Below are 27,859 nucleotides of genomic sequence, written 5' to 3'. Positions count from 1 at the left end.
TCTAGCTCTTAACAAAGCCTACAGTGGTAGGCTAAGAACATGCTGGCACAGTTGATTAGGAAATGCTAATTCCTTTTTGCCACCTCAAGTAGATTCATATATAACATCAATGCTTCTCTACAAATAGAATTGAGAACTGGGAAACATTCCTGTTTCCCCCAGATTATACCCCTTCCTCACGGGGATGTCAAAAGTAGAATGGGAAACAAGAAAGAAGTGTATATAAAGCATGGATTCCAGGAACAGAACCAGACTGAAATGAGAGTCAATGGCTTTTTGTCTCAATGGACAAAGACAAGTCTACTGAGATGACTCAATAAAGATGTGTGTTTGTGAGGGAAGGGGATACAGCAGTAGCAATGGATAAGGCTGCCCTGAATGTTATGACATTAGAGCTTAAAATTTTGCAAGACAAGTCCTAATAGCTTTTCTACTTAAGTTAAACATTGTGCTATCTGTTAAAGCAATTTGCCATTTACTTTCTCTTTCTAAACAGGTAGATGGTGAATGAGGAAACTTTAAACCAAACACCCTGGAAAAGTTTGGGCCAAGGTAGCAGCACTTCTGTACTCATCTAGTTCCCCCAAGACATCAATGACCCAGTGCTCAAAATGTGCTTTGTCTGATGATTTTCTGACTAACCTTGTTGAGTGCACTATTCCCCTAAGGGTTGGGGAATTTAGGGTGAGTCTGGGCCAGGAGAGAGATCAGTTTTTCTCTCTACAACTAAATCTAATCTCTAGTCATGTCTTCCCACTTCACTAAAAACAAGACAGCTAGGAAAAACTATCCAGACTCAATTCTGAGCACTGGTATGGGTTGTGTATGTGTGCTGGAGAGATGGAGGTAAAGGACAGACAGCAGTCACATTGCATATTCCTGTAAAATCAGAGCTGATTTAGTTTTCACAAGCAGATTTAGTGTTGGTGAAAAGTACATTTTGTTGGGTCTGGCGTATAGGTAAGAGGCCTGTGGAAGACATGGCAATAAATATGAGTAAGCCTCATTGTGGCTTATTTATCAATGGGGAAGAATTTTCCGAAGAATTGGGAAGTTTCCATGGTTACTGCCAGCCTGGATGATGGAATTCGATGTCACAGCATTTGTTTAACCAACACAGACTTGGGAAGAAATACATAAAGCAGTTTGAGAAGATCAGCTTATCATCATCAAAGTTCTGGATGAGTACTCAAATAGGGGAAGAAGTTACTCCCTTTTAAGAGTCCATGAAGCTGCATTTTACATGACCTAGATCTTTAATCAAAGCTCAGGATGAAAAGTAGCAGCTTAAAAAGAGGTCTCCTTGCTCACCAGATCCTTCAAGTTATTACCTGCACAGTTTGAAGTAGTTTGATGCTCCACTGCACTAATAAAGGCATCATGCTTAGCGATGAATCTGAATTAGGGCTCCAAATAGGACACTATGCAGAGAGCAAGGGGTGAGACATTTGCAGAGGGCTGGCATGGTGTAGTGAAAAGAACACTGGACAAGGGGTCAGTCCCAGTTTTGCCACTAAATAGACACGTAAACTTGAGCTGGCCACTTAATCTCTCTGCTATTATTTTCTTAGATGTAAACCAGCTTACCAAATCAGGACGCTGAAAGAATTCAATCAGGTAAAAGATATTTTTACAACTTTAAAGCACTGTGAATTAAGTCACAGGATTCGCAGGACTTGGTTTAAAACTCCTGTTTATAACAGGTATTCTGGGATGATCTATTGCCCTGAAGTTCGAATATGGAAGTATAGAAGTGTAGAATATGGAGCAGAAATAAAAAAAATAAAAAAAGGGTGGGGAATTCTATCTATCCCCTACCACCACCAACACTGTGGAGCCCCCTCTCTGCCTGGGATTTTCAGATGGACCTCAGGAAAGGATAGGGTAGGAAAAAGAGTTCAGAGATATGGAAAGAGGGACAACTGTTCCTCCAAAGATAGGAAATCTCATTATTCCAATTTCCACATGGTTTGACTAGCTTTATAAAGGACAAATGGGAAACTGCAACTAGAGGCCTGGAATGAGATCTCTAGTCAACCAGATTTAATCAGATAGTCCCTTTTCAAACTCGGCATTCAAAAAGAGAAAACCCTTTGGAAAGGGTTGGATTAGAATCCTAGTTAAGTATGTAAGTTCTGTGAACTCTATAGTTTTCTCTTGGTAAAATGGGAAGTATATTCTCAAGATGAGTTGGTACCAAGATAGGGCCCTAAAGCAGTGCTTCTCTCACCACTGCCTTGTGTAATCCCCTGGAGTGGAACTGAGAGACTAAAATGAATGAGAGAGTCTCATGATTAATTGCTTTGTGGAGAAATGGAGATTAGGCTCTGGGGAAGTTAATACAGCACTTTTCACCAGCATTAAGAGCAAGTAATGGAAAATCATAAAGGACATACTCCATGCTAAGGCAGACGGGTCCTTTCAGACACCATCTTGCATATTACATTGTCTCAAGGAGAAAACTGTCCATAGACAGATGTGTCTGTATGTGTTTTTTTATGTGTGTATGTACTACTCTTTCTTAAAGACATACAACGTTCCCTATACTGGGTCAGGGACAAGCTCTTCAAATCTTTCCACAATTTTGGAAAAGATAGCCAGAAGATATCCATTCTTTTATCTTAATATAAATATGTGTTCAAATCCTTTCAAAATATCCAATTCCACCAAACTTTTGGGAGGGAGCAGTACCTATCCCAGATATACCCATTTGATCCTGTTTACCACCTATCTAGGACTCAAAATGGAATCAGCAACACTAAGGTCATTGTGCGGGAGCCAATTATTATTATTTTTTTAAATGGGGAAAAATATCCAATGTTGCAAATACCACAAGTTGAATTATTTCACAAGCAGCCATGCATGGAGCAAACTTACTCCGCTGAAAAGATTACAGCAAAACAAAATTAAAAATAAAAAAAGAGAAAAAAAAGGAGAGATATAGATCACACAGAGGTACCTAAAAATCTGCCTTCTCTTGTGAGAGCTAGAAGAAAAGGCTTCTTTGGAGAGTCTGTTGGTTAACATCAAAGAAAAGCATCATTACAGGATTATATTAACCTCACTGACAAAGCTCAATGAGAAGCAGGGAACATGCTAAGTGGTACTAACCTGATGTCATTTAGATATCCGTTCTGGCCAGTCTAGGTGAAGGGGAGAAAATGGAAAATAACTTATAAGAAAACAGCATGGCATAACCGAAAAGGGTGTCCATGATGCTATGAATACCCAAAGGTCCTCAAACCAAAGCTCACCCCACCAACAGGGAGAGAGGGAGCAGGGACAGATGACCCAAACCCACACACCCAATATTTCTCACCTTTAATGGAAAAGAGCATTAGGAGTTTTCAGCCTTCCCCCAGAGTGTTTAAAAAGAGAGACTGATAAAGGTAGGAGTATGGAAAAGGGAAAGAGGAAAGTATTAACCTAACTATTATTTAACCATTATTTCCTTTTTAGCCCTAAATTTATTCTTTCTAGAGGTAAGCTGAGCCTAACAGTTGGTGTGCCTGATTCTAAAAAGTGTGTTCAAAGAAAGGGAAAAGGGACACAGAGAAAGAAACAGTTTTTGGTATATCATCCTTAATGATTATTCCTTTTCTGTCCTCTACACAGGCCAAAATGAAAGACATTCTGACCTGGGACCCAAGGAGGGTAGGAAAATGGGGAAGTAGGTACTTCTCAGAGCCTAGAAAAAATGAGAAAATTAAAAGTCGGAAACATTCCCTTTGGGGATCATTTCCTGACAAAGCCACTGAGCTGAGTGAAGTGAGCATCTTGGTGGATTCCCAAGTCTTAGCAAAAAGTACCAAGAGTGTCGTCTAGCTGCTGAGCAGAGTGGGCTCCATGCAGAGCAGAGCCTATGTTGGGTGGCTTTCCCAACACAGAGCTCAGGCTCCAGAGAAGGCTGCAGCAGCAGCATTTCCATCCAAACACCCTTCTTACCACTGCCCTCTCTTTTTGGCCTGTCTCCTGCTCCTCTCTCCCCTGAGAACCTGTAACTCCACCCTTATTCAGCTCCCTTTGGCTGGCTAGGCTCTCCTCTATAAGGGAATCTTTGGAGTATGGTGGGCTCTGGCCATTTTTTCTTGTTTAGACCTCTGGAGATTCCTGTTGCCTCTACCACAGCAAGAGTTAGGAAGTGCTGAAATGAAAGCGATAAACCCACAAGGATTTAACAAAGAATACATATATTAGTAGAGGCTTGATAAGACTAGAAATCAGGAGAAAAATAGGAAAGAAGAGCTAACTTTGGCTTTGTTAGGTTGCAGGTTAATATATTCCAGTGTTGTTGATAATCAGTCTGAACACTATTAAAAGGTGCCTGTGCTTTCAGAATATCTGTGGCTTTGCTCATGGTTGTAGGGTGGGGCAGTCATTTTCCACGTGTTAGTAAAGCAGAGGAGAGCACATCACATAGTCAGTTAGGCTATTATGTCACTGACACTTAATCGAAAGAGCCTGGAACAGAACAAGTTATCAAGAGGTGGTTTAGTTTAGGGGTGAAGAGCATGGACTCTGGAGCCAGACCGCCTAATTTCAAATACCAGCTCTACTGCTAACTAGCAGTATGACCTTAGGTGGTTACTTAACCTCTCTGTGCCTCAGTTACTCACTTATAAAATGGGAAAAATAATATAACTTTCTCATAGACCTGGTGCGAGGATTTAAATGAGTTAATCTACATAAAGTGCTTAGAACAGGGCCTGAAAAGGGAGAAAACGCTCTAGTGTTTGCTAGTATTAGCCACTAACCTGCTCTGTCCACAGTTTAGGGTCATCGGTGACCACAGTTGCATACAAATGACATCTCTCCTCTCATTCCCACCCAACGGTTTTGCAGGTAAAGACAGAGAGCCCTCTTTGAACTACTGGTCGGATAATCTGGAGGAAGAATTTTTCTGACTCACACCGGAAGTCTATGTAACAGAAGGTAAGAAGATTCTTTCTCCTTGGCCTTTGGGCCAGAAGGCTTGTCGTTTATCTGTCCTCAATGAGGATCCCTGGAAGCACTTGGGTTTCTTGAGACAATGGAGCAAGTTCAAAGGGGAGTTCAGTTTTCTTGAAGTTGGAGACATTTTTCTGAGCTAATTGATGATGGAAAGTTATACATTTTTGGATCCTGCTGAGGGAGGGGAGAGTGGGGGAATGGGAGGAGAGTAGTGTCCATCTAATTTATTGATGAGACCTCGCCGTCTTTTAACAACAAAGGGAGGCTGGTTCTTCCTCCCTTGTTGCTAATATGACTTATAAGATGGTGCTGCTATCTGGGTCCTACATCCTCTCTTGCTTACCCACATCTTTTCCTGAAGTTCTGCTATATACCTCTCTTCATCCTGGTAGGCAAAGGCAACCAGATACAGGGATACCAAATACAGTTGCCTAAAATGATTCAAGTTGCTCTTTGGTCCATGGAGCCAGTCTTGTTCTAAGAAGTAAGGTAAGGAATATAGGAAGAAAGAGACTTCCTGTTTAGGTAGGGCCTGGAGGGAATAGTAGTACCCTCTGTGCATGTGGAATGCAGAGCTCACAGAGGATGGATGCCAAATCTGTGCTCTACCAATCACCAACACATTCTAAAAATGAGACTGGCCAGACAAGATGAATGTACAGGCTGTGTGGACGCTAAGTCTTCCACTTAGAAGCAAAGATGCCTAAAACGGATAGTAGGAGTGAAAGAGGTTAAGCGGGAAGACGGTTTGATAGGCAAGATTCAGGGCCCTTTCATAAGCCCTGCCAAAACCATTTCTGTTTTTCAGTCTAGTCATACCTACCACACTCAGCCACCCCAAGTTTTAGCTCTCTTTGTATGCTGTACAGCAGAATGTATGAAAAGTAATTAAAAAAAAAAAAAAAAAAAATCTTCAGCTTCCCAATAAGCCACTTTGAATTTTAGAGATCAAATCTGGGGTTGGCTGATGTTGGTTTTAAAAACATTCATAGAGGGTTCATTCCATTCACAGTTCCAAAGATTAAGAGCTAAAAGCTATGGGCTAACAACTCTCAGAAGCTACACTTACCTCTCGGGCAAATATTCTCTCTCGGACCCTTTGATATTCCTCCTCTCTCTCTTCTATTGACTTGCTCCTCCTTCCATCCTGCAATGGAACTCTGATCTAGATCGATGAGCAGAATTAAGCTAGTTAAGTTCTCCTCGTACTGCAAGCTCACTGCACACCAGTAAGGAAGAGAAACCGGGAGAGTTTATGGTTGCCATCAAAAAAATGGGAGGGGAAAAAAAAGAAAATTTCCAGTCGTGGACAGGTTTCACTGGGTATATCTGACCATGGAGTTTGGGAGATCAGGTTTTCTGGATGGCTGGGGGCTCTCCATATTCCCCACCCCACCCCCCAGAGTATCAAGAACAAGTATTTATAAGGATTGGGTTGCTTCTCTGTAATAATAAGGTACTCTCCAAGTCAGTAAGGATTCAAGAAAATAAACATCACTCTGGAGGGAAAGCAAGGAATAGAAAGAAGTCAGAGAGGGAGAAGAAACAGGTGTTTAGCAGAGCTGGATATAGAGGAGGATGTTTACAGAACTAGCACCTGACATTATCCCTTCTTTGGTCACTAATGCCATGGCCTGAAAGCCCAAGTCACACACAGCTCAGCAAAGAGAACCTTGGAAATGAAATCCCAAGGGCGAAGCTAAACCAAAGTCTCAGCACTTTTTTCTTCTCCCATCTTTACTATAGCCACTGGAGGGAGGGAATGAGAGAGAGGAGTTACAGAAATAAAGAAGAAAGAAAACAGAGCAACATAAAGAAAAGGAGAATAGAACAGAAAGAAGGATGGACAGAGAAAGGAACAGACAAATGTGGTACAGTGGAGGGAGAGGAGAGACAGAGATATAGACAGGGAAAAGAAAGAAATGGAGGCTAGAGAACCTTACATTCTCTGAAAAAATAAATACAGCAAGCTGCCTAGAATAGATGGCTGGGCACATCACTTCTCCACCTCAAGCAAGCCTATCACTCAACTCTCCGTCACTGTCCCTTCCTCTCTGGGCCTGCAATTTGTGAATACTATCTTGGTTAGGGTGTTAGAGTGTCCTTTCCCAGACTGGTCTTAAAGGTGAGGAGCTCTAAGGGAGATGATATGTCAAATGAATGTTATCAGGTTTATTAAAGATTCTGATGTTCAACCCAGAAGCTTTGAAAGCTTCAAATGAAGCAACTTGGAGGAGACTGCAGTTCTATGCTGATCTTCACCAATCTCCAAAGGTAGCCATAACTTCAGTGATGGAGTAGAAAAAGCATAAGGGGCTTTGGCGCCAGGCAGAATCTCAGCTCTGCCAACTCCGAGTAATGTGACTTCAGTCAAGTAACTTACCATCTCTTAGTCTCAGTTTTCTTGTACGTAACCGTCTACATAGGGTTGTCGATAGGATTCAAAGAGATAATGCATGTACTGTATTTAGAACAGAGCCTACTTTAGGGAAGACACTCAGTAACATAGCAATTACTATGCTTATTATTAAGACAGAAAAATAAACAGAGACTACCCTATTATGGATCAAGCTTGAAGCTGAGAGAAGAAAAGTTCACAATAGGGAAAGATTCCACTCTACCCAATATGCCTCCAGGCCTAAATAATTCTTGATCCACAGAAAAAGGGTTTTGGGAAAATGGAGAGAAGGGCATCAGGATGGAAAGGCTCTTTCTTGTTTTTTAAATTTTATTTTATTTGTTTGTTTGTTGTTGTTGTATCAAACACATCCACAATAGATATGGCACTTTTCTCAAAAGGACTCCCTCAAATACTCAAGTAGCAAGCAGGAAAGGTCCTGGTCTCCAGTCCGTACACTACCCCCCAAAATTAATTTTGACTCTAAAGCTAAGATATTATTATAATTATCATTAATTGGCAACAATCAAATTGCTCTACCCAACCATGCTCTTCAAAACTTATTCTCTACCTAATCCCTACTGATGGCTAAGTAGAAACAGGCTAGATCTAAAACCTCTACTTAGCTAGGAAAACTAACCCTCAATCACTATCTAAAAGGTAGGCCAGAGGTCAGGACAACCGCTGGGCCTATAAGTGAAGGGATGGGGCAGATTGTTCACCTCTTATTCCCATAGGAGTGAATCACAAAGGGGATACTGCCTAAGGTTCCCAGCAATAAAAGTCAAATCAACTCACCCACCTTGGCAGGATTTGGGAAAAGACTCAGGAGTTTGCAGGAGGGATCAGAAACATGTTTATAAGTGGGTAAGTTAGACTGCAACTTTGTGAGTTCAAGGCTAGCCCTGAGCTAGGATAAAAGTGGAAGTAGGGTAAAGCAGCTTTTAGTGGTTCCCAAAGAAATCCCTAACTACTAAAGAAAAAAATATATAAAACCATCAGTTGGATCAAGGGAGGGAGGGATCTTGCCTTGTCCCAAAATGACATGGAGTTGGAAGTCCGTGGCAGAACCAGGGCATCCTAGGCCAAATGAGAAAACCCAGCAAACCTCAGCACCATGTCTCTCTGGGGCTAAGGGGGTGGCATTCAGCTCAACAAGTATAGTCAGTCCTCAACATTAAGCCAAAGCCAACTCAGTATCACTCAATACATTTTTCCATACTGAGATATTTTGAGTTTTTTTCCATCCCACAAAAATTCTCCTCTCCTCCCAGTTTCTCTTACAGCAGTTTCTCTCTTAGGCCCACCCCTTTCCATTCTTCACCTGGTTATCATCTCGGTCCATACTGGCATCATCTCTCTTGAGAATGAATCTCTGTTGAAATTCTGTGTTCTTCTCATCCTTTATGTGTTCTGAGAACCTCTGTTCAGGGCTGGGATTGGGAGAGAAATATGGAAGGAAGGGAAGAAAAAGACCCTTTTGTTAGGAAACAGAAGAGGTCCTAAGCACAGCTGTAAGTTTCACAACTCCCAGTCAGGGGGTTTCTGGAGTCAAGCATCCAAAAAGTCACTTAGAGGCTGTAATGAAATCCTTAGGCTCTGTTCTTTTATACATTTACCACTTGTCTTGCACCAAAGTTATACCTATCATGAAGGTGAAGAGAGGCTAGGGCCAGTCTTCACGAAGCTCCAGTGCCTCTAAAATCTGTCCTCGAGGTCTCAAAAGGAATTTGATGATATAACCCTTGACATTATCCCCTCCCCTGGAAGAGATCCTGACTCTATACCTTCCTCTTCCACCCTAGCAGGTTATCCCAGGAAAGTCTTCCCAATTCGTGGTTTCTTCCCTTACATTCTTGTGTTACTGGTTTTGTTGATGATGACAGCTTTTCCAGTTTGATCGACATTGTGGTCCATCCCAAAATAGGCAGCTACCCGGTGTAATAGCATCCGGTGATACGAGGTCATTTGAGGGAATTTCTTGAACTGATTACTGAAGGAAACCCAGGGATAAAAAGTGAAATAAGGGCAAACAACAGCAGTAACAACTAATCGTAATTTTTCTTACAAGTATGTAAAGTGAGAAATTTCTTAGGAGAACGAGACATAGTACAAGGAAGTTAGATACTTTACTCAATGGGAACCAAAATGTTTCTCTCAGCTTCTCTATCTGCAGATCCCTTTGACCCACTATTCTCATTGAATCCTCCTTAAGACCTAGGTGTCACCCATCTGGATGACAGTCTATACAGAAAAAGGGAGAAATTTAAGAACAGTGAAATCTGGGACAAGAACTAGTTGCTGAAAAGATATAACTTTTCTTTTCCAACTCAAGTCTACACTATAGCTTTAAAACTTCACTTTGTTTTCAAGCACATATTTTAAAATTCCATTTGGATTGCCTCTCTCCAACTCCATTTTGTTCCCATAGAGTAATTAGCTCAAAATTCAGACTTTTAAGAGAAAGGTAAGAGAGGTGTCTTAAAATTGTACAAAATTGTACAAAATTGGACCTAAATTTCTTTCCAGTGCCCCCTCCCACCTCTAAATGTGTATTTCATACAAGTAACTTACTTGTTGTCATTAATAAATTCCAGAATCTCCTGTTCTAATTTTAGCAGCATCATTCTGTCCCTGTTTAAAAAAGATTAAAACAAAACAAAAAACGCAGCCCTCCCATAGACATTGAAAGCAGGGATTAAAACCCAACTTGCTCACTACAGAAGCTGAGGGGAGGGATATATCCAAACCCCAATAGTGGACTGTAATGAAAAGGCTGCTCAGCATCACTCGCCTGTCCTGTGATGTTTTGAAAAAGAAAAACAATCCAAGTATACATTTTGTAGTTCCCTCCTAATCATGCACTTTGTTTTCCACATCAGAAATCTAATTCTGTTGGCAGCCATATTCATATAAACACATACTTCATACTTATACATCTAATCTTTATTCTATAACCCACCTTGTTATTTATAGAACTTTGAAGCAATTACAACTTAGCTATGTACAATTATTTTTTTTGTCTGTGCTTTTTATCATCGTGCATGCCCAAGCCTTCATATTTCTTTGTCCCTGTGTTCTTCTTTCACAAAATTTTCCTCAACTCCCCCCAAAGCAGAAACCACAGTCTGAGGGCATCCTGAATTCCTCACAGAATATAACACTATGCAGGAGAGAAATTATGGTTGGGGGTGGGCATCTTAGATTCTAACTGGAGAACTTCTGGGAAACTGCTCAGCCTCTTGGGTATCCTGCTGGTCCTTGGCCTCATTCCCTTTTCTACCAAATCATGTTATTACCTTGGGTTCTTTTTCAGCGTATTTACAAGAAATTCATGTAGGTCTATTCCAGTGGAGTCTGTGTATTCTTGGCTGGAATCTAGAACCACCACAACAAAAGAAATTTAAAATAAATGAAACTGCCTTGCATGGGATCCGATCCCAAGCAGAAGACCATGACCTGATCAGGAGAGATGAGAATAGGAAAATAAAACCAAACTTCCTTCCCCATGACAAGGATAGAATGAGGAATCTGGGTCACAATGTTGTATCAATAGTACACCAAAAAGCTGCCTTTACTGAGTGCTCTAATCAAAACAAAGCAGGTTTTATTCTTACTAAGTAAAATAAATTCTAGGTAAGGGCAGTCAAGGCAAAATTTTCCAGAATCTAAGCAAATATGCTTAAAAAGTTGATTATTTATGCGTGAATCATTTACTCTGTGGACGATTCACTTCAAATTTTTAACCCTAAGGTTTCCTTTTTTCCTGCCAGCTATCATTTTTATGGACCATGTCTTTTTGCTACCAGCCTAAGAGTTTAAAACCAAAGTGAGCCTAATAACTGGGTAGGCAAATCTACATTAAAAAAAAAAAAAAAAAAAAAAAAAAAAAATTGTTCCAGGCATCCCCAAATCAAAATATAAACAGTATCTGGAGGATCTGCTACCAGTGATTATCCATGTCACTGCTTATTCTGGAAGCACAAATAAAATCAGAATTGACAAAAATGTCCACCAGTGGGGAGTGCCAATGCAGATAAAATAGCTCTCTGTGGCATGCAGGCCTCTCTGGCAGGGTTGGTTAAAGAAGTAAAGAAAAGTAACCTATTTAGGCACATCCCCAAGCAACCATGCAGTCAGCAGGACACTTTGAACTGTTGGGCTGGTAAGGCCAGTGGGTGTTAGGCTTTAGGATGGAAGGATAGGACACTGCAGAGACAGTCCATAGGGCACATGAAAGAGGGGACAAGTCCTCACCTCTGGACAGCATCTTTCTTGGGACCTTTTCTTTGTTTTTGTCCTTGTCTTCCTTTTCAGAGACATCCTTTGTGGACTTCTCCTCTTCCTTGTCAGAAGGGCAACTGATGTGCAATTGAATTATATCCTTGAACAAGGGGAAAGAAGAATATAATCAAAAGGGACTCTCCTGAAGTTCCCTAGGAATCTCAAAGAAGGCAAATCTTGGGGTGGCAGCTTTCTCTTATAGAAGAGTGTATGTCATTCATTAAATTGTTTTAGCTTTTGTCAAGCCTTTTCTGCCAGCAATCACAGCCAACTATATGGAGACGTCAGGTTACAATAGCTATTCTTGGCATAGGAATTGAGTGGAAATGATTCTAACCACTGGAGGAAAAGGGTGGGAGTGGGAAAACAAGACCCAATCCTGGGATCTCCTTGTTTGTATCATCCTGGGTGGTCCAGGTGTGAAGACCTATACTTCACGCTCTCACCTTCGCTCTGCTCTACCCCAATAGCTTTTGTTTTAAAGCTCCTCTACCCTGATTTCCAAGCCTGATGTTGATGCTACTGGTTGCTATACTATACTTTACCAAACAACTGCCCAGTTCAAAAGACACACTTACTCCTGTAAAGGACCTACCTGGGTTTCTAGTGGCCCATCAGTAAATGGAGTAGAGGACTCCTCACACACGGCCAGGCTGCGCACCAACTTCAGCTTGGAATTAGACTGGAAAATGGAAATACACATATATATTCCCTTGGTAGGCACTTAGAAAGCTTTATGACTGAATGAAGGGCATTCCCTTTGGCTCTGTTAGCTGCTGCTTTCATTAAACGGCATTTTTTCAAATAGGTCCTACTTGCCAGTTCCTAATTCACTTGAATGATAATTTTCTTACTTGTAACAGTAGATATGTAAAAATAAAATGGCTACTCTGGACGGATGTTAGGAAAACCACCTCACACAGCTTCCCCTTTAGCCCAATGAATGCTCTGATTTCAGGCTCAGTTTACTGGCAATACACAAATCACGGCATAGTAGAAAGACTGGATTTGAGAGTCAGAAGCTTGGCTTTAACTCCTGGTTTTGTACTTAAAACTTATGAGACCCTGAGCAAATTACTTGACCTCTCTGAATCTCTGTTCTTTCCTGAATAAAAGTACCTAAAGCATTATTGTGAGAATTAGGATGATATAAAGTAGGTAAACATACATATACATACATAGTGCTTAGCACATAGTAGACAATAAATATTAAATGACTCTAAACCTGAGGTGGCAAGGGTACCTAAGAAAAGAGTCCAGAGAAAGACAAAGAAACTTTATAACACCTGGGGGTTAATGCTATAAAAGACTAATCTGCCTGGCTTACTTCTGATGGCTGGAGAAGGCCAAAAAGATCTGAAATCCACTGTGCAAATCACTGTTCTCTTAGGGATTCCCTTCCCAAAGCCAATAACTGTATAGTGACTCATTAGAAACCTATCTACAAACATTTTCTGAGTTCTTGCAATACAACCAAGGTTTTTAGTGAATACACAAGCACAAAACATGGTATATCTGCTCCAGATAAAGCAGCATAATGAAAAAAACTTGCCAGTCTGAAGAACTGACTTCAAGTCTAATTTTGCCACTAACTACTGAATGTCCTTTTTCAAATCACTCAATCTTTACAAGCCCAAGATTCCTCTTCTACAAAATGGAGGTAACTGTTTTACTTGTCTCAAAAAGTTTGGAAGGAATATAAAAGCACCCTCTGTTTTGATCTTCAACATCAAGTCCATCACTGTGGATTAGGCTATGTGTAATGCAGGACATGGGCCAATTTATCATACTTCTTGGCCTTTTTCAAACCCAGACCACATACTGGCTGGGCCACTCCCAACTACTGTCATTATTTTTCTTGGGGAGGGAGCTGGACACCCTTCGTTATTACTTCTGGTGACAATTCTTCCCACTGCAAGAAAAGTTTAACATTTTACTGTTCCCTAGCTAATTAAAAAGCTATCATACACTAACGTATATCGTCCTCCCTATTAATTTTGCTTAAAATAATCTGTGCTGTTAATTTTAATTTTATCATACAATGATTAAAAACAAAATCCTCTTTCCTGTCCCAACCTAAAAAGCGAAACATCAAGAAATTCCTACACTTTTAAGAGATCTAAAAATGTTGATTCATTTCTAGTAGCAGGACAAGATTTATCTTAATGGAAAATTCAAATGGGGGGAAAAAGAAATGTGGGAAAAAAAAAAGACTCATGAGAGGCCAGGGTGAGCAGAGAAACTGATATTTCAGCAGAAATAACACCAATTCACTCAGGCACTGGCTGGGTATCCTTCTCAGACACCAGAAATAAACTGAACTAGAAATAATGAAGAAAAATAAAGCCAGGCCTTCCAATAGGAAATGTGTGTGCGTGTGTGCTCGATGGTTAGGGTTCAAAGCACAGGAAAGAAAACTTTGTCAATACATGAATAAGCTGGATATTGGTGATAAGTCCATCTTTAAAAAGTATTACGAATAACACTAGAAAAGATGCCTGTAGTGGAAGGGCGCTCACCTTGGCTCGCTTCCTGGCATGACCATGGTTGGATGTCCGCCTCTGTTAGAAGATGATTGGAAAATATTAAAGATCGGGGAAATCAACACTTAAATTAACAGCAACACATGTTTACAAAGACAATCACCAACTGCAAAAACCATTACAATAGTAGCCAAACTATGTATAATGAGCACAACTTGGTGTGGCTATCCTCCTATACTGCAACTCCTGCAACTGCAACACAGAAAGGACCACAGACTACCCAAAGGTAAAGCACTGCTCACCATGCAAAAGTAAGAAGACACAGATTGGTTGGGCCATTTCACAGATTAAGAAAAATTGCTTTTTGATACACCATAAAATCCTCTCCTAATTAGGATGCTTCTGGAGATATCACTAACACAGCTCGAGAGAGTGTTTTATCCCCAAGCTTGCTCACATGAGCCTATTTAACCCATAATGGGTATGAAATATCACCCCTTACCATCATTATTATGCCTGTATAGGAGAACACATTCAGAGTTCCAACTTGAGATACCTAAAACATCTGTCTCTATGGCTGCAGAAATGGGATGAAGACTTTTCCTCCCAACTGTTTCCCTCCCCAAGAGTTCTCTCAGTTGTAAGCTCCTGTTGGTGACTCTTCTAGCTAGTCTGGGCCAAGGATGTAAGATGGGACAGGATAAGATGGAGTGAGAATGAGAGATAGAGGTAAGACTTCCAGAGCAAAGGGGAGAGTGGAAAGGGAGCAGGGTAGAAGCTGAGGATGATGAAAAATAAGGGCCTGAGGTGGGAAGGGAGAAGGGATGACTAATTAATTGACAAGATTTCTGAAAGGCTGAGAAACCAAAATGGGGGCTTTTGGAAAGAGGTAATGGGTAGGGTTATATATGGGATGAAGCATGTAAGGGTTATGAAATGTTTAGAATGGAACCTGCTGCCACTAAGGTGTGTAGAGCAGCAGAAACAAGACAGAGACAGAGAACTAGCTTGGTCCTGGGTAGGTGGGATTTCTCTTTCCTTTGCCCTCTTTACTAGTCATCAAACAACACTGCTACAAGGCAAAATGGAGAACGGGAAAGTAGCTGGAAAACAGAAATGATGGTGGGTCTGGTCAGTGACAAGATCTGTTGCAGCAAGAGTCATAGTTCAAGACTACAAAGCAATATTTGTCACTATTTTTTCAGAGATCTTTTACATGTATATTCACCCATGAGTACAGGCATACACTCAATTGTAACAAAGAGGCTGTACCTATTTATACCCCTTCCAACATCATATGAATCCACTTATTTCCCAGAATGGATAGTTTTCAATTAACAATCCAACACATTTTGATAGCACTATACTACCTTACTGGGGGATACAGAGATAAAAGACACAAACCTTGTCAAAAATGAACTCATAATCCTGTTGGAAAGACAGACAAATAGACAATTACAATATAGTACATTAAATACATTACAGAGGTACTCTTGGTGTACTACAGGAGCACAGAGCAGAAGCACCTAACTCAGACCTAGTAATATACAAAGTCACAAATACTGAATTGCCTGCTATGAGCAAGGCACTATGCTAGGCCCTGGGGTACAATGGTGATCCAAACATTGACCTAATCCTGGACCTCATGGAGTTTATAGGTCTGTGAAGGAAAGAGACATTAATCAAAGAATTATACAACAAGGATAGACCTGGGATGGGTGAGTAAGGCTGTCAAGGAAGACTTCTTAGAGAAAGACACATCTGGATTGGGTTTTAAAGAATAAATATTACACAGAAGTTGGGAGGAAGGGGTCAGGGGTTGGAGGAGGGCCAGGAAAAGAATACCAAAGAGGACATTCTAGGCAGAGAAATTATGCGCAAAAGTATGTTTTCTCTAAACTTTTCAGCTCCGATTTATAACCAAGGAATCAGATAAGGCTGACGCATAAGATGCCAGAGGCGGATGGCTGGCAGGCAAGGGACTAAGTCACAGTATGCCATGCTCAGAAATCTGGGACTTAAGTTAGTGAGACACAGAGAAATAGTTTGAAAAAGAGAATTAACATGATCAGGTCTCTATTTCACAACCTATTTCTCTAAAGCAGTATGGTAGGTGAATCAGCAGGGATTACAAATTTAAAAGCAAAAAGCCCAGCTAGGAGGCCATACCTAAGCTGGTTACTAAAAGGACACATCTAAGTTCAGTATGAGTTAAGTGGGGTGTGCCCAACTGAATCTCAGTAGCTACACCTTTTATGGCACTGTTTCTATGAAAAAGATGTTCTGAGTTCCAACTGCTGATTCTAAGAATATATCTTGTACAGTACAAGTCATGAAAATCTCCTTTCCCCAAACTCTTTAAAGCTCTTTTAAAATAGGGACTCCCCTGACAGCATCAGTTAGATTCTTTGAGTGGGAGTAGGAGAAAGAGCAGAATTTTTAGTGCATGATCCATTAGGAAATTGCAGAGGGGGCAGAGTTTCCTAAGGGACCCGCTCCATAGGATCGAGGAAGGCAGACAAGACTGAAGACTTTGCAGAGGGAGCAGGAGTTCCAGTAGAGGGCAGCAGCAGCACCACTTGCTTTAGGAGCAGCAAAAGAAGCCAGAGGGGAGGCAGGCTTTGCTCCCATGTCAACCACAGAAACCGATTTGTATATCCAGGTGAAGACATTTTTAAAACCAAGTGAATGTCCATAAGAAGTATAAAGTCTTTAGGCATCCTTTCTTTTCTGCCTATCTTCAAGAAGTACATACAGTACATCAAGTGGTTCAGAATACTGCTTAAAATAGTCTCCTGGGAACAGAATAATTTGGACCCAAAAGTTGACTTAATCATTACCTTTACTGTAACATGATGGCATACAATTATTCACCATGTATCTGTCTTGAGGATTTAAAATTATTTATTGGTATCAATGGAGGCTGGAAGTATAGTTGAAACATGGCAGAATGTCTCCACAAACTCTGTAAGGATGGGCTGGGAATGAAAACCCACATGCAAAAGACAATGGGAAAAAAAGCAGCCAGGACAGAGATCTGGCAAATTGTAAAAGGAAAGACAGTAGAAAAGCAGGCAGCTAGCAGACATATTTCAGAGAGCTGTCTGATTTTATTTCATCGCTTTACATTTGCTGCTTGGTATTTTAATCATTAAAGGAGACAAGGCCTAGGTGAATTGAGATGTCTAGAGAAATTATGCTTCAAATTTCTAGACCTTCCTAAATATTTTGCTCCTGCTTTTTAAACTAACTACTCATTAGAGTTAACTGTCTACTTCCTGAACTTATAATAAAGACCAGTCTCTTCTCTGAGCATGAAGGAAAGAATTTATTTAATTTGGGCTTGGGTAACAGAAGAAACCAGAAGTAGCCATAGAAGAAGAGAAAATCTGGAGCAGGTAGTCTAAAGGAGGCTCCGAGACCAGGCTGGCTAAGGCACCAACGGAGAACCCTGGAAGAAGCTTGGCTGGCCATCTACTGCCACTATTTCTGTACTGCAGTATGAATTTGGATAGAAAACAACATGGCAACCAAAGAGTAAAATTCCTCTCACCCACATTTAACAAGTGGCAAGTTCAGAGACTATTTCTGACCCAGAAAATGCTGACTGTTTTAACACAATCAGGATATGAATTTAACACTGTGTGAACAGCCAGGCAGCTCTAGTTTTGAGAGTTTTAGGTATGAGCTATTTTATGACTCATTAAAAATGTTTGTACACAGTTTACTTTTTGATAGTTTGAAAATATCAAAACTTAATATATGTAGCAAGAACCAGTAAACTTAGGTCCAAATGAATTAGGAATTTCACTCTGTCCTCTCTAGAATTCTTCGTGAACTCTATGACAAAAAGTGGAGGAGACGTTTCCTGAGAGCTGAAGTTGAGGTTTTTAGGGAGAATCAAGATTCTTCATATGTGTGGCTCACTTCTTATTGATATCCAATGTCACCTATAATGATATTTCTACTCAGGTATATATAGGAAGTGTATGTACTTCTAATCCTTACCTGTGTCTCCTGACGTAAAATGGTATCCTCACCCTCTTTCTCATTTTCTTCCTTACTTGGAGCCTTAGATATATACTTGTTTTTGTTTACAGATTCTTCCACCAGTTTTTTTTCTGATTCTTTCATTATTTCCAGAGTCTCCTGAGTAGTGTTACTGTTAGACATCTTCTTCAATAGAATACAGTAGCCTCTATGGACTCCTAAAGAAAGATCAAACATTAAACAAGAGGTAAGCATCCATACTTAAACTTTATTCCTAAAGACTTAGATTTCACATATGGGCATTTTCCTCAGAAGTCTCCCTATGTCCTAGAAAAAAGAGTCCATTGATAAATGCTGTCCCTGGATTTGTTTCTTTTTTAAAAGCTTTATTGAGGTAAAAATGACATATAACAAACTGCACATATTTAAAATGTACAATTTAATGAGCCATGACACATGCATACACCTGTGAAACCATCATCACAATCAAGATATTAAGCATATTCATCACTCTCCAAAATTTCCTCATCCCTCTCTGTAATTCCTACTTCCCTTCCCAATCACTGATCTGCTTCTGTCACTTCAGATTATTCTGCATTTTCTAGAATGTTATATAAATGGAATCATACATTGTCTGCCTTCTTTTACTCAGTATAATTATTCTGAGATTCACCAGGATTCATTTCTGAAGTAATTTAGTATGAGTCCTCTTGGCACTTTGCTCACATTTTCAGCTCCATCATTCCACACAGTTAACTCCCTAGATTCTCTCAGAAAGAATAAAAAATATATTATAAAGCTGTATTCACCACTAGAGAGGAACACTTTCCCTTCCCAAGGGAAAACTCCCTTAACTATCACAAACCACAACACTGTTACCAACTTCAAGCTACTCCTTCATCAAACAGCAGCAAAGTCAAGACAATGGTTAGAAAATCTTTTCCTTTATCTTAAGCAAACTGAAAAAGCAAGGAGAGAACTCTGTAGTCATCTGTCCTTTAGAAAGACTGGGTATCTCCCCAGAGGAAAAGAGAATCTTTGCTCTGCTACTCACCATTTCGGTTCAGTCAATCTACTACCACCCAATGATTTAGGCTCTTCATCACATGCTATTGCTATCTGTGACATGAAGCCAACACAGTTCTCCAAGCATATGCTCAGAAACAGAAGTTAATACTCTATACACAGATTCGTGTCTTAAAAGCAACTGTTGACTCAAATGAGCTTAGCTCCAACAATGGTTTGTGGAGGTTTCTCTTCATATGGGCTACTGACTGTACTTCAATCCCGACTACTTCTTTCCCTTCTTAAAAAGACTAGAAACCCTCCCAGATGTCATGTCTGGTCCCAGTGTGGTCCTATTAATTGAGCAAAATAAGTAAATACGTAAGTAATAAATGAATGAATGGCTAGCAATGCTTCAATAAAATTGTCACAGCAGACATTTTTCCCTCCTTCAAATCAGTTCAAAGGGTAAGGTCCAGAGGGTCTCAAGAAGCTCAGGTAACCTCGTGCGGGCATAAGTTAGACAGTCTGCACCTGGGCAGCTACCCGTAGACTCAGTTTGCTTAGGGCCAGATAAATTCCCTTTAAAAAGCCAGGAAGTCATTTGTACAACCACAGTCATAAAGATGAATTTAAAGAGGAGAAATATTGGAAGAAATGGACTAAAAAAGAAAATGGTTAATATTCTATTTTTAAATTAATCAATTCAGTAAGGAGAGGCTTCTACAAAAAGAGTTATAACCTATAGAGCCTTATGAATCATTGATGGATAAATCAGGCCTCACTTCTTTTCAGCATATGCTTTCGCCATGCCTCTTTTTATTTTTAATACAATTTTATTGAGATATAGTCACATACCATATAATCCACCCAAAGTATACATATATACATATAGTTGTGCATTCATCACTACAATCAATTTTAGAACATTTCCATTACTCTGAAAAAAGAAATAAAAATAAAAAAAGAAAACCCAAAACATCCCATACCTCCTGTTCTAGTTTGCTAGTGCTGCTGGAATGCAAAACACCAGAAATGGATTGGCTTTTATAAAGGGGGTTTATTTGGTTACAGAGTTACAGTCTTAAGGCCATAAAGTGTCCAAGGTAACACATCAACAATCGGGTACCTTCACTGGATGATGGCCAATGGTGTCTGGAAAACCTCTATTAGCTGGGAAGGCACGTGGCTGGCATCTGCTCCAAGTTCTGGTTTCAAAATGGCTTTCTCCCAACATGTTCCTCTCTAGGCTGCAGTTCCTCAAAAATGTCACTCTTAATTGCACTTGGGATATTTGTCCTCTCTCAGCTTCTCTGGAGCAAGAGTCTGTTTTCAACAGCCATCTGCAAAATGTCTCTCATCTGCAGCTCCTGTGCTTTCTTCAAGTGTCTGTCTTGACTGTAGCTCATCTTCAAAACAATACTCACAGCTGCACTGAGTTCCTTCTGTTATGTCAGCTCATTTATATGGCTCCACTGATCAACTTAAACCCACCTTGGATGGGTGGAGCAACACCTCCATGGAAATTATCCAATCAGAGTCATCACCCACAGCTGGGTGGGGCGCATTCCATAGAAGCACTCAAGAATTACAATCTTATCAACCCTGATAACGTCTGCCCATACAAGATTACATCAAAGATAATGGCATTTGGGGGACATAATACATTCAAACTGGCACACCTCCTATCCCCTGGTTATTATTATTATTATTATTATTATTAACAGTTTTAGTCACACAACATACAATCCATCCTAAGTGTACAATCAGTGGCTCTTGGTATAATCACATAGTAATGCATTCACCACTAGTTAACATGAGAAAATTCTCATTTCTTCTGAAGAGAAAAATCCCATACCCCTTACATCTCCCTATTATTGACAGTTAGCTTTGGAATAGTGCCTTTGTTACAATTAATGCAAGAATATTACAACATTATTGTTAACTATAGACCTTAGTTTACATTAATTGCATTTTTTCCCTCTCTCCATGCCTCTTAGCTCAGACATTAATAAAGATTAGAACCAGAAAGTTTGTTAGATATGATCTCACACAATTCCCCACCCCTAGCCCCCACCCCACCTTCTCTAAGGAAAGAACAGCTCTTTTTTCTAACTTCCTGAGACAGGCATGCTACTCTCTCCTGGGATAGGAACATCTCATTATTTCTGAAACAGTCTTAACTGTTATACATAGTTGCTCCCTATAACAAGCTATGAACCAATTCAATCTTTTATGTGTGTGTGGTTAAGATATACATAACTTACAATTTAGCATTTTTAACCACTTTTAAGTGTATAATTCAGTGACATTAAGTACATTCATAACGTTATGTAACCATCACCACTACTTCCAGAGCAGAAACTCTGGACCCATTTATCAATAACGTCTCATTCTTTGCTACACCAAGTACCAAATCTCTATGAATTTGCCTATTCTAGAGAACTCATATAAATGGAATCATACAATTATTTGTCCTTGTGTGTCTGGCTTATCTTGGAATAATGTTTTCAAGGTTTATCCATGTTGAAGCATGTATCAGAACTCCATTCCTTTTCATTGCTAAATAATACTCTATTGTAAAACACCTACACACACACACACCACACTTTGTTTATCCATTCATCTGTTGAGGGACACTTGGGTTGTTTCCACCTTTAGGCTATTGTGAATAATGCTGCTATGAAAAGTAAGGTGCATAATTTTCTGTTTGAGTCCTAGTTTTCAATTATTTGGGGTATATACCTAGGAGTGGAATTACAGAATCATACGGTAACACTATGTTAACTTTTTAAGGAACAGCAGATGCACCATTTTACACTCCCAAGAGCAGTGCATGAGGAATCCAATTTGTCCATATTGTGGCCAACACTTGATATAAACTGCATATTTTTAAAAATTTAAATAATAGTCATCCTAGAGAGGGTAAAGGGGTATCTTGTTTTTTTTTGTTTGTTTGTTTATTTGTTTTTGTTTTTCTTAATTTTTATTGTGGTAACATATATACAACATAAAATTTCCCAATTTAACCACATTCAAGCATACAGTTCATTGGTATTAATTACATTCACAAAATTGTACATTCACAAAATTGTGCTACCATTACCACCATCCAAAACCAAAACGTTCACCCCAAAGAGAAAACTATAACCCCAAAGAGAAACTCTGTCCCCATTAAAAAATTACTCCCCATTCCCCAACTTGCCCTGATAACCTGTACTCTACTTTCTATCTCTATAAATTTGCCATTTTAAGCATTTCATATAAATGGAATCATAAATATTGGTCTTTTTGTATCTGGCTTCTTTCCATCCACACAATGTCTTCAAGGTTAATCCATGTTGTTCCATGTATCACAGCTTCATTCCTTTTTATGGTTGAATATCCTGTTTTATGTATATACTGGGTTTTGTTTATCCATTCATCTGTTGATGGACACTTGGGTTTCTTACATCTTTTGGCTATTGTAAATAATACTACTGCTATGAACATTAGTGTACAAATATCCGATTGAGTCTTGCTTTCAGTTCTTCTGGATATATAACTAAAAGTGGAACTGCTGGATTATATAGTAATTCTATATTTAATTTTCTTAGGAACTGCAAAACTGTTTTCCACAGCAGCAGCACCATTTCACATTCTCACCAACAACATATAAGTGTTCCTATTTCTCCACATCCTTGCCAATGCTTATTTTCCTCTTTTTTTTTTTTTTTTTTTTAAATAATAGCCACTCTAATGGGTGTGGTGTGGTGGTATCTCACCGTGTTTTTGATTTACATTTCCTTAGTGGCTAATGACACTGAGCAGCTTTTCATGTGCGAATTGGCCATTTGAATATCATCTCTGGACAAATGTCTATTCAAGGCCTTTGCCCATTTTGTAATTGAATTGTTTGTTTGTTTGTTTGTTTTAAATAATTGTAATCCCTTATCAGATATTTGATTTCCAATTATTTTTTCCCATTCCATGGCTTGTCTTTTCACTTTCTTGAGTGTCCTTTTATGCACAAAAGATTTTAATTCTGATGGGCCAATTATCTATTTTTTCTTTTATTGCCTGTGCTTTTGATGTCTTAAGAAAACACCACTAAATCCAAGGTTATGAAGATTTCCCCCTACGATTTCTTCTAAGAGTTTTCATAGTATTACCTCTTAAATTTACGTCTTTGATCCATTTTGAGTTAATGTTTGTATATGGTATAAGGTGAGAGGCAACTTCATTCTTTTATATGTGTGCATGCTTCGTGACCTAGTTCAATCAAGCTCTCTATTCTTAATTTACTTCTAAATCGGGCTATCTAGTTTTCACAGCATCTTTTTTATTGAATAAAATATCATTTCCCTGATTGAATGGTCTTGGCATTCTTGTTGCAAATCAACTGACAATAAATGTGAGGATTTTATTTTTGAGTTCTCTGTATTATATTTCATTGACCTATATGTCCATCCTTATGCCAGTGTTACACTGTTTTGATTACCGTAGCTTTTTAGCAAGTTTTGAAATTGCAAAGTATGAGCCCTCCAACTTTGTTCTTCTTTTTCAAGACGGTGTTGGTTATTTCTCTTGAAATTCCATATGAATTTTAGAATGGGTTTTTCTATTCTGCAAAAAAAATGACACAAATTATACAGGGATTGTATTGACTCTATGGATCATTTTGGGTAATATTGTCATCTTTACAATATTAAGTCTTCCAACCCATGAACAAGTGATGTCTTTCCATTTACATTTTCTTTTCTTTCTTTCAGCAATGTTTTATAGTTTTTAGTGTACAAGATTTTTGTCTTCTTGGTTAAATTTAACCATAAGTATTTTATTCTTTTTGATCCAACTGTAAATGAAATTTATTCTAAATTACCTTTTCAGATTATTCATTGCTAGTGTATAAAAATACAATGGATTTTTGCATGTTGGTTTTATATCCTGCAACTCTGCTGAATTCATTTACTTTTTTTTTTTTTATTATTCTATAGGGATTCCTACATATAAGATCATGTCATCTGTGAACAGATAATTTTACTTCTTCCTTTCCAATTTAGATTCCTTTTATTTCCTTTACTTGCCTGACTGGTTTGGCTAGAACTTCCAGTACAGTGGTGAATAGCAGTAGCCAAAGTGGACCTTGTCTTGTGCCTTATCTTAGGGGGAAAGCTTATAGTCTTTAACCTCTGAATATGATTTTAGCTGTGATTTTTCATACATGGCCTTTATCAGGTTGAGGAAATTACCTTCCATTTCTAGTTTATTGAGTGTTTTTGTCATGAAAAGGTGTTGGATTTTGTCAAATCCTTTTGTCCCTTCATTCTATTAATGTATTATGTTGATTGATTTTTATATGTTGAAGCACTCTTGCATTCCAGGGATAAATCCCGCTTGGTCATTGTATATAAACCTTTTAATATACTGCTGAATTTGGTTTGTTAGTATTTGTTTGATGATGTTTCCATCTACATTTATAAGGGATATTGGTCTGTAGTTTTTTTTTCCCTGAAGTGCCTTTGTCTGGCTTTGATATTAGATTGGTCACATTGAATGAGTTAGGAAGTGTTCCTCTTCAATCTTTTGGAAGAGTCTGAGAAGCATTCGTGCTAATTTTTCTTTAAATGTTTTCATACAATTCACCAGTGAAGCCATCTGGTCCTGGGCTTTTCTTTGTTGGGAGGTTTTTGGTTACTGATTCAATCTCTTTACTAATTTTTGGTTTGTTGAGATCTTCTCTTTCTTCTTGAGTCAGTGTAGGTAGACTGTGCATTTCTAGGAATTTGTCCATTTCATCTAGGTAATCTAATCTGAGGGCAAACAGTTGTTCACAGTATTCTCTAATACTACTTTTTATTGCTGTAAAATGGGTAGTAATGTCCCCATTTTCATTTCTGATTTTAGTCTTTTTTTCTTTCAATCTAGCTAAAGGTTTGCAATTTTGTTGATCTTTTCAAATACTTTTGATTTCACTGATTTTCTCTATTGTTTTTCCAATTTCTATTTTGTTTATTAAAGCTCTAATCTTTATTATTTTCTACCTTCTGCTAGTTTTGGATTTAGTTTGCTCTTCTTTTTCAAATTCCTTAAGGTGTATGGTTAGGTTATTGATTTGAGATCTTTATTCTTTGTTGAAAGTAGGTGTTTACAGCTATACATTTTTCTCTTAGGACACCCTTTGCTGCATCCTATAAGCATGTTGTGGTTTTGTTTTGGTTTCAAGGTATTTTCTAATTTCCCTGTGATTTCTTCTTTGATCCAACTAAGAGTGTCGTTTAGCTTCTATATATTAATAAATTTTTGTTTTCCTTCTGCTATTAATTTTTAGTTTCACTCCACTGTTATCAGAAAAGATACTTTGTATGATTTCAATCTTGTTAGTTGGAGTATACTACATATGTCTCTTAGCTCTAACTGGGCAATAGTGTTAAATCCTCTATTTCCTTACTGATCTTGTCTATTAGTTTTATCCATTATTGAAAATATGATGAAGTCTCCAATTATTATTGTAGAACTGTCTATTTCTCCCTTCAATTCTGACTATTTTTGCTTCACATACTTTGGGAATCTGTTGTTAGGTGCTTATATATTTATACTTGTAATATCTTCTTGCTGGATTGGAAATTTTATCAATATAGAATTTCCTTATTTGTCTCTCGTAACCCATTTTGACTTAAAATCTCCTTTATCTGACAATAAGCCACCCTGCTCTCTCTTGGTTACTATTTGCATGGAGTATCTTTTCCCATCCTTTTACTTTCAACCTCTTTGTGTGTGTATCTAAAGTGAGTTTCCTGTAGACAGCATATATAGATAGATCATATTTTTCATCCTGTTAATCTCTGCCTTTTAAGAGGAAATTTAATCCATTTACATTAAAAGTAATTAATGATAGGAAGGACTGACTTAATTCTGCCCTTAGGCTATTTGTTTTCTATATGTCTTATATGTCTTCTGTCCCTTGATCCCTCCTATTACTGCCAATTTTTTTTGTATTCAGTTGACTTTTTTTTGGTAGCGTACCAGTTAATTCCTTTCTTCTTTCCTTTTCTGTATATATTTTTTAGTTATTTCCTTTGTGGCTAACTTGGGATTACAATTAACATCTCAACCTTATAATAATCTCATTTGAATAATACCAACTTTAATAGTATACATTCTTCTCCTGTACATTTCTGTCCCCCCTTTATATTATTGCCTTTGATTATATCTTTATATATTATGTGCCAATTAACATAGATGTATAATCATTTATGCATTTGCCTTTCATTTTTAAAAAGTGGAGTTACAAACCGAAGGCACAATAATACTTGTTTTTGTATATATCTATGTAGTTACCTTTATCAGTGTTCTTTACTTCTTCTTATGGCTTTGAGTGATTGTGTAGTGTCCTTTCATTTCAGCCTTAAGTATTCTGTTTAGCATTACTTATAGGGCAGATCTGCTGGTCATGAACTCCCTCAGCCCCCCCTACCCCCCCAGCACACACACAGTTACAGTTTATTACAGAGAAAGGATAAAGGTTAAAATCAGCCAAGGGAAAAAGCACATAGGGCAGAGTTCAGAGTCCAGGAAAAGTTCCAAACATGGAACTTCTGTTGTTCTCTCCCCATGGAGTTAAGACATGTTCCTTTCCTGCCATCTATGTGTGACAATACTCATGGAGTAATGCCAACCAGGGAAGCTCCCCCAAGTCTTGGTTTTTTATTTATCTGGAAATATCTTAATTTTTTGTTCATTTTTGAAGGAAAGCTTTTACCAGATACAGAAATTTTGGTTGACAGTTTTTTCCTTTCAGACTTTATGTCCTCCCACTGCCTCCTGGCCCTCCATGGTTTCTGAGGAGAAATAAGCTGTTTATCTTATTGGGGATCCCTTGTATGTGATGCATCCCTTCTCTAATGCAGCTTTCAAAATTCTCTGGCTTTGGGTTTTAATATTTTTACTATAATGTATCTTGGTGTGGTTCTATTTGAGTTTATCCTGCTTGAAGTTCACTCAGTTTCTTGAATATGTACATTCATGTCTTTCATCAGATTTGTGAAGTTTTCAGCCATTATTTCTTCAAATATTCTTTTTTCTCCTTTCTCTCTACTCCTTCTTGGATTCCTATAATGTGTATACTGGTATACTTCATGGTGTCATATAGGTCCCTCAGGGTCTGCTCATACTTCTTTATCCTTTTTTCTTTCTGCTCTTGAAACTGGATAATTTCAATTATCTTGTCTTCAAGTTCACTGACCCTTTCTTCTGCCTGTTTAGAAGCTGTTGGATCCCTCTGAGTTTTTCATTTCAATTATTATACTTTTCAACTCCAAAATTTGTTTGGTTCCTTCTTAATAATTTCTATCTCCTTATTTTGTTTAGATAGTGTTTTCCTAGTTTCCTTTAGCTCACTGAACATATTTAAGCAGTTGATTTAACATCTTTGAATAACAGTTCCAAAATATGAGTTTCCTCAGGAATGGTTTTTGTCAAAATCTTTCTTTTCAGTGTGAATGGGCCATACTTTTCTTATTTTGTAAATACGTTTTGTACTTTTTTGTTGAAAACTGGACATTCTGAATATTATAATGAGGTAACTTGGAAAATCTGGTTTTCCTATTCCTTAGGGATTACTGACTTTTGCTTGTTAAGGTCTGGAGCCATCCATTTGCAACTTTTCTGATTTATTTTTGCAAAGTCATATTCCTTGTTATGTGTGGCCACTGATGCACCTGTCCTGTTCTATCTGCAGTCAGTCAATGACGTGACAAAGATTTCCTCA

General features: G+C 38.5%; 1 protein-coding gene across 20 annotated transcripts in view; it reads right to left on the bottom strand.

Annotated features, from left to right (window-relative positions):
- R3HDM2 (R3H domain containing 2) overlaps positions 1-27,859 on the bottom strand; it is a 245,846-nt gene that overhangs the window by 32,260 nt on the left and 185,727 nt on the right. For 7 of the 20 annotated variants that reach the window (XM_037845192.1, XM_037845191.1, XM_037845195.1 and 4 more), the window contains 12 exons: positions 18,124-18,323; positions 15,520-15,543; positions 14,152-14,193; positions 12,228-12,314; positions 11,606-11,732; positions 10,648-10,726; positions 9,923-9,982; positions 9,201-9,341; positions 8,673-8,781; positions 6,020-6,115; positions 3,112-3,143; positions 2,960-3,013 (listed from right to left, as the gene is read on the bottom strand). In XM_037845192.1, the coding sequence (XP_037701120.1) occupies positions 2,960-3,013; positions 3,112-3,143; positions 6,020-6,115; positions 8,673-8,781; positions 9,201-9,341; positions 9,923-9,982; positions 10,648-10,726; positions 11,606-11,732; positions 12,228-12,314; positions 14,152-14,193; positions 15,520-15,543; positions 18,124-18,288 (1,016 nt within the window). In that variant the 5' untranslated portion in view covers positions 18,289-18,323. The remainder of the gene's footprint in view (positions 1-2,959; positions 3,014-3,111; positions 3,144-6,019; positions 6,116-8,672; positions 8,782-9,200; positions 9,342-9,922; positions 9,983-10,647; positions 10,727-11,605; positions 11,733-12,227; positions 12,315-14,151; positions 14,194-15,519; positions 15,544-18,123; positions 18,324-27,859) is intronic. The other 13 variants (XM_037845198.1, XM_037845205.1, XM_037845197.1 and 10 more) reach the window with 7 other exon arrangements.

Source organism: Choloepus didactylus, chromosome 8 (genome assembly GCF_015220235.1).
Source record: "Choloepus didactylus isolate mChoDid1 chromosome 8, mChoDid1.pri, whole genome shotgun sequence".
Classification (NCBI taxonomy): Eukaryota; Metazoa; Chordata; class Mammalia; order Pilosa; family Megalonychidae; genus Choloepus; species Choloepus didactylus.
The sequence above is the reverse complement of the archived record's forward strand: the minus strand, read 5'-3'. Positions and strand labels throughout refer to the sequence as shown.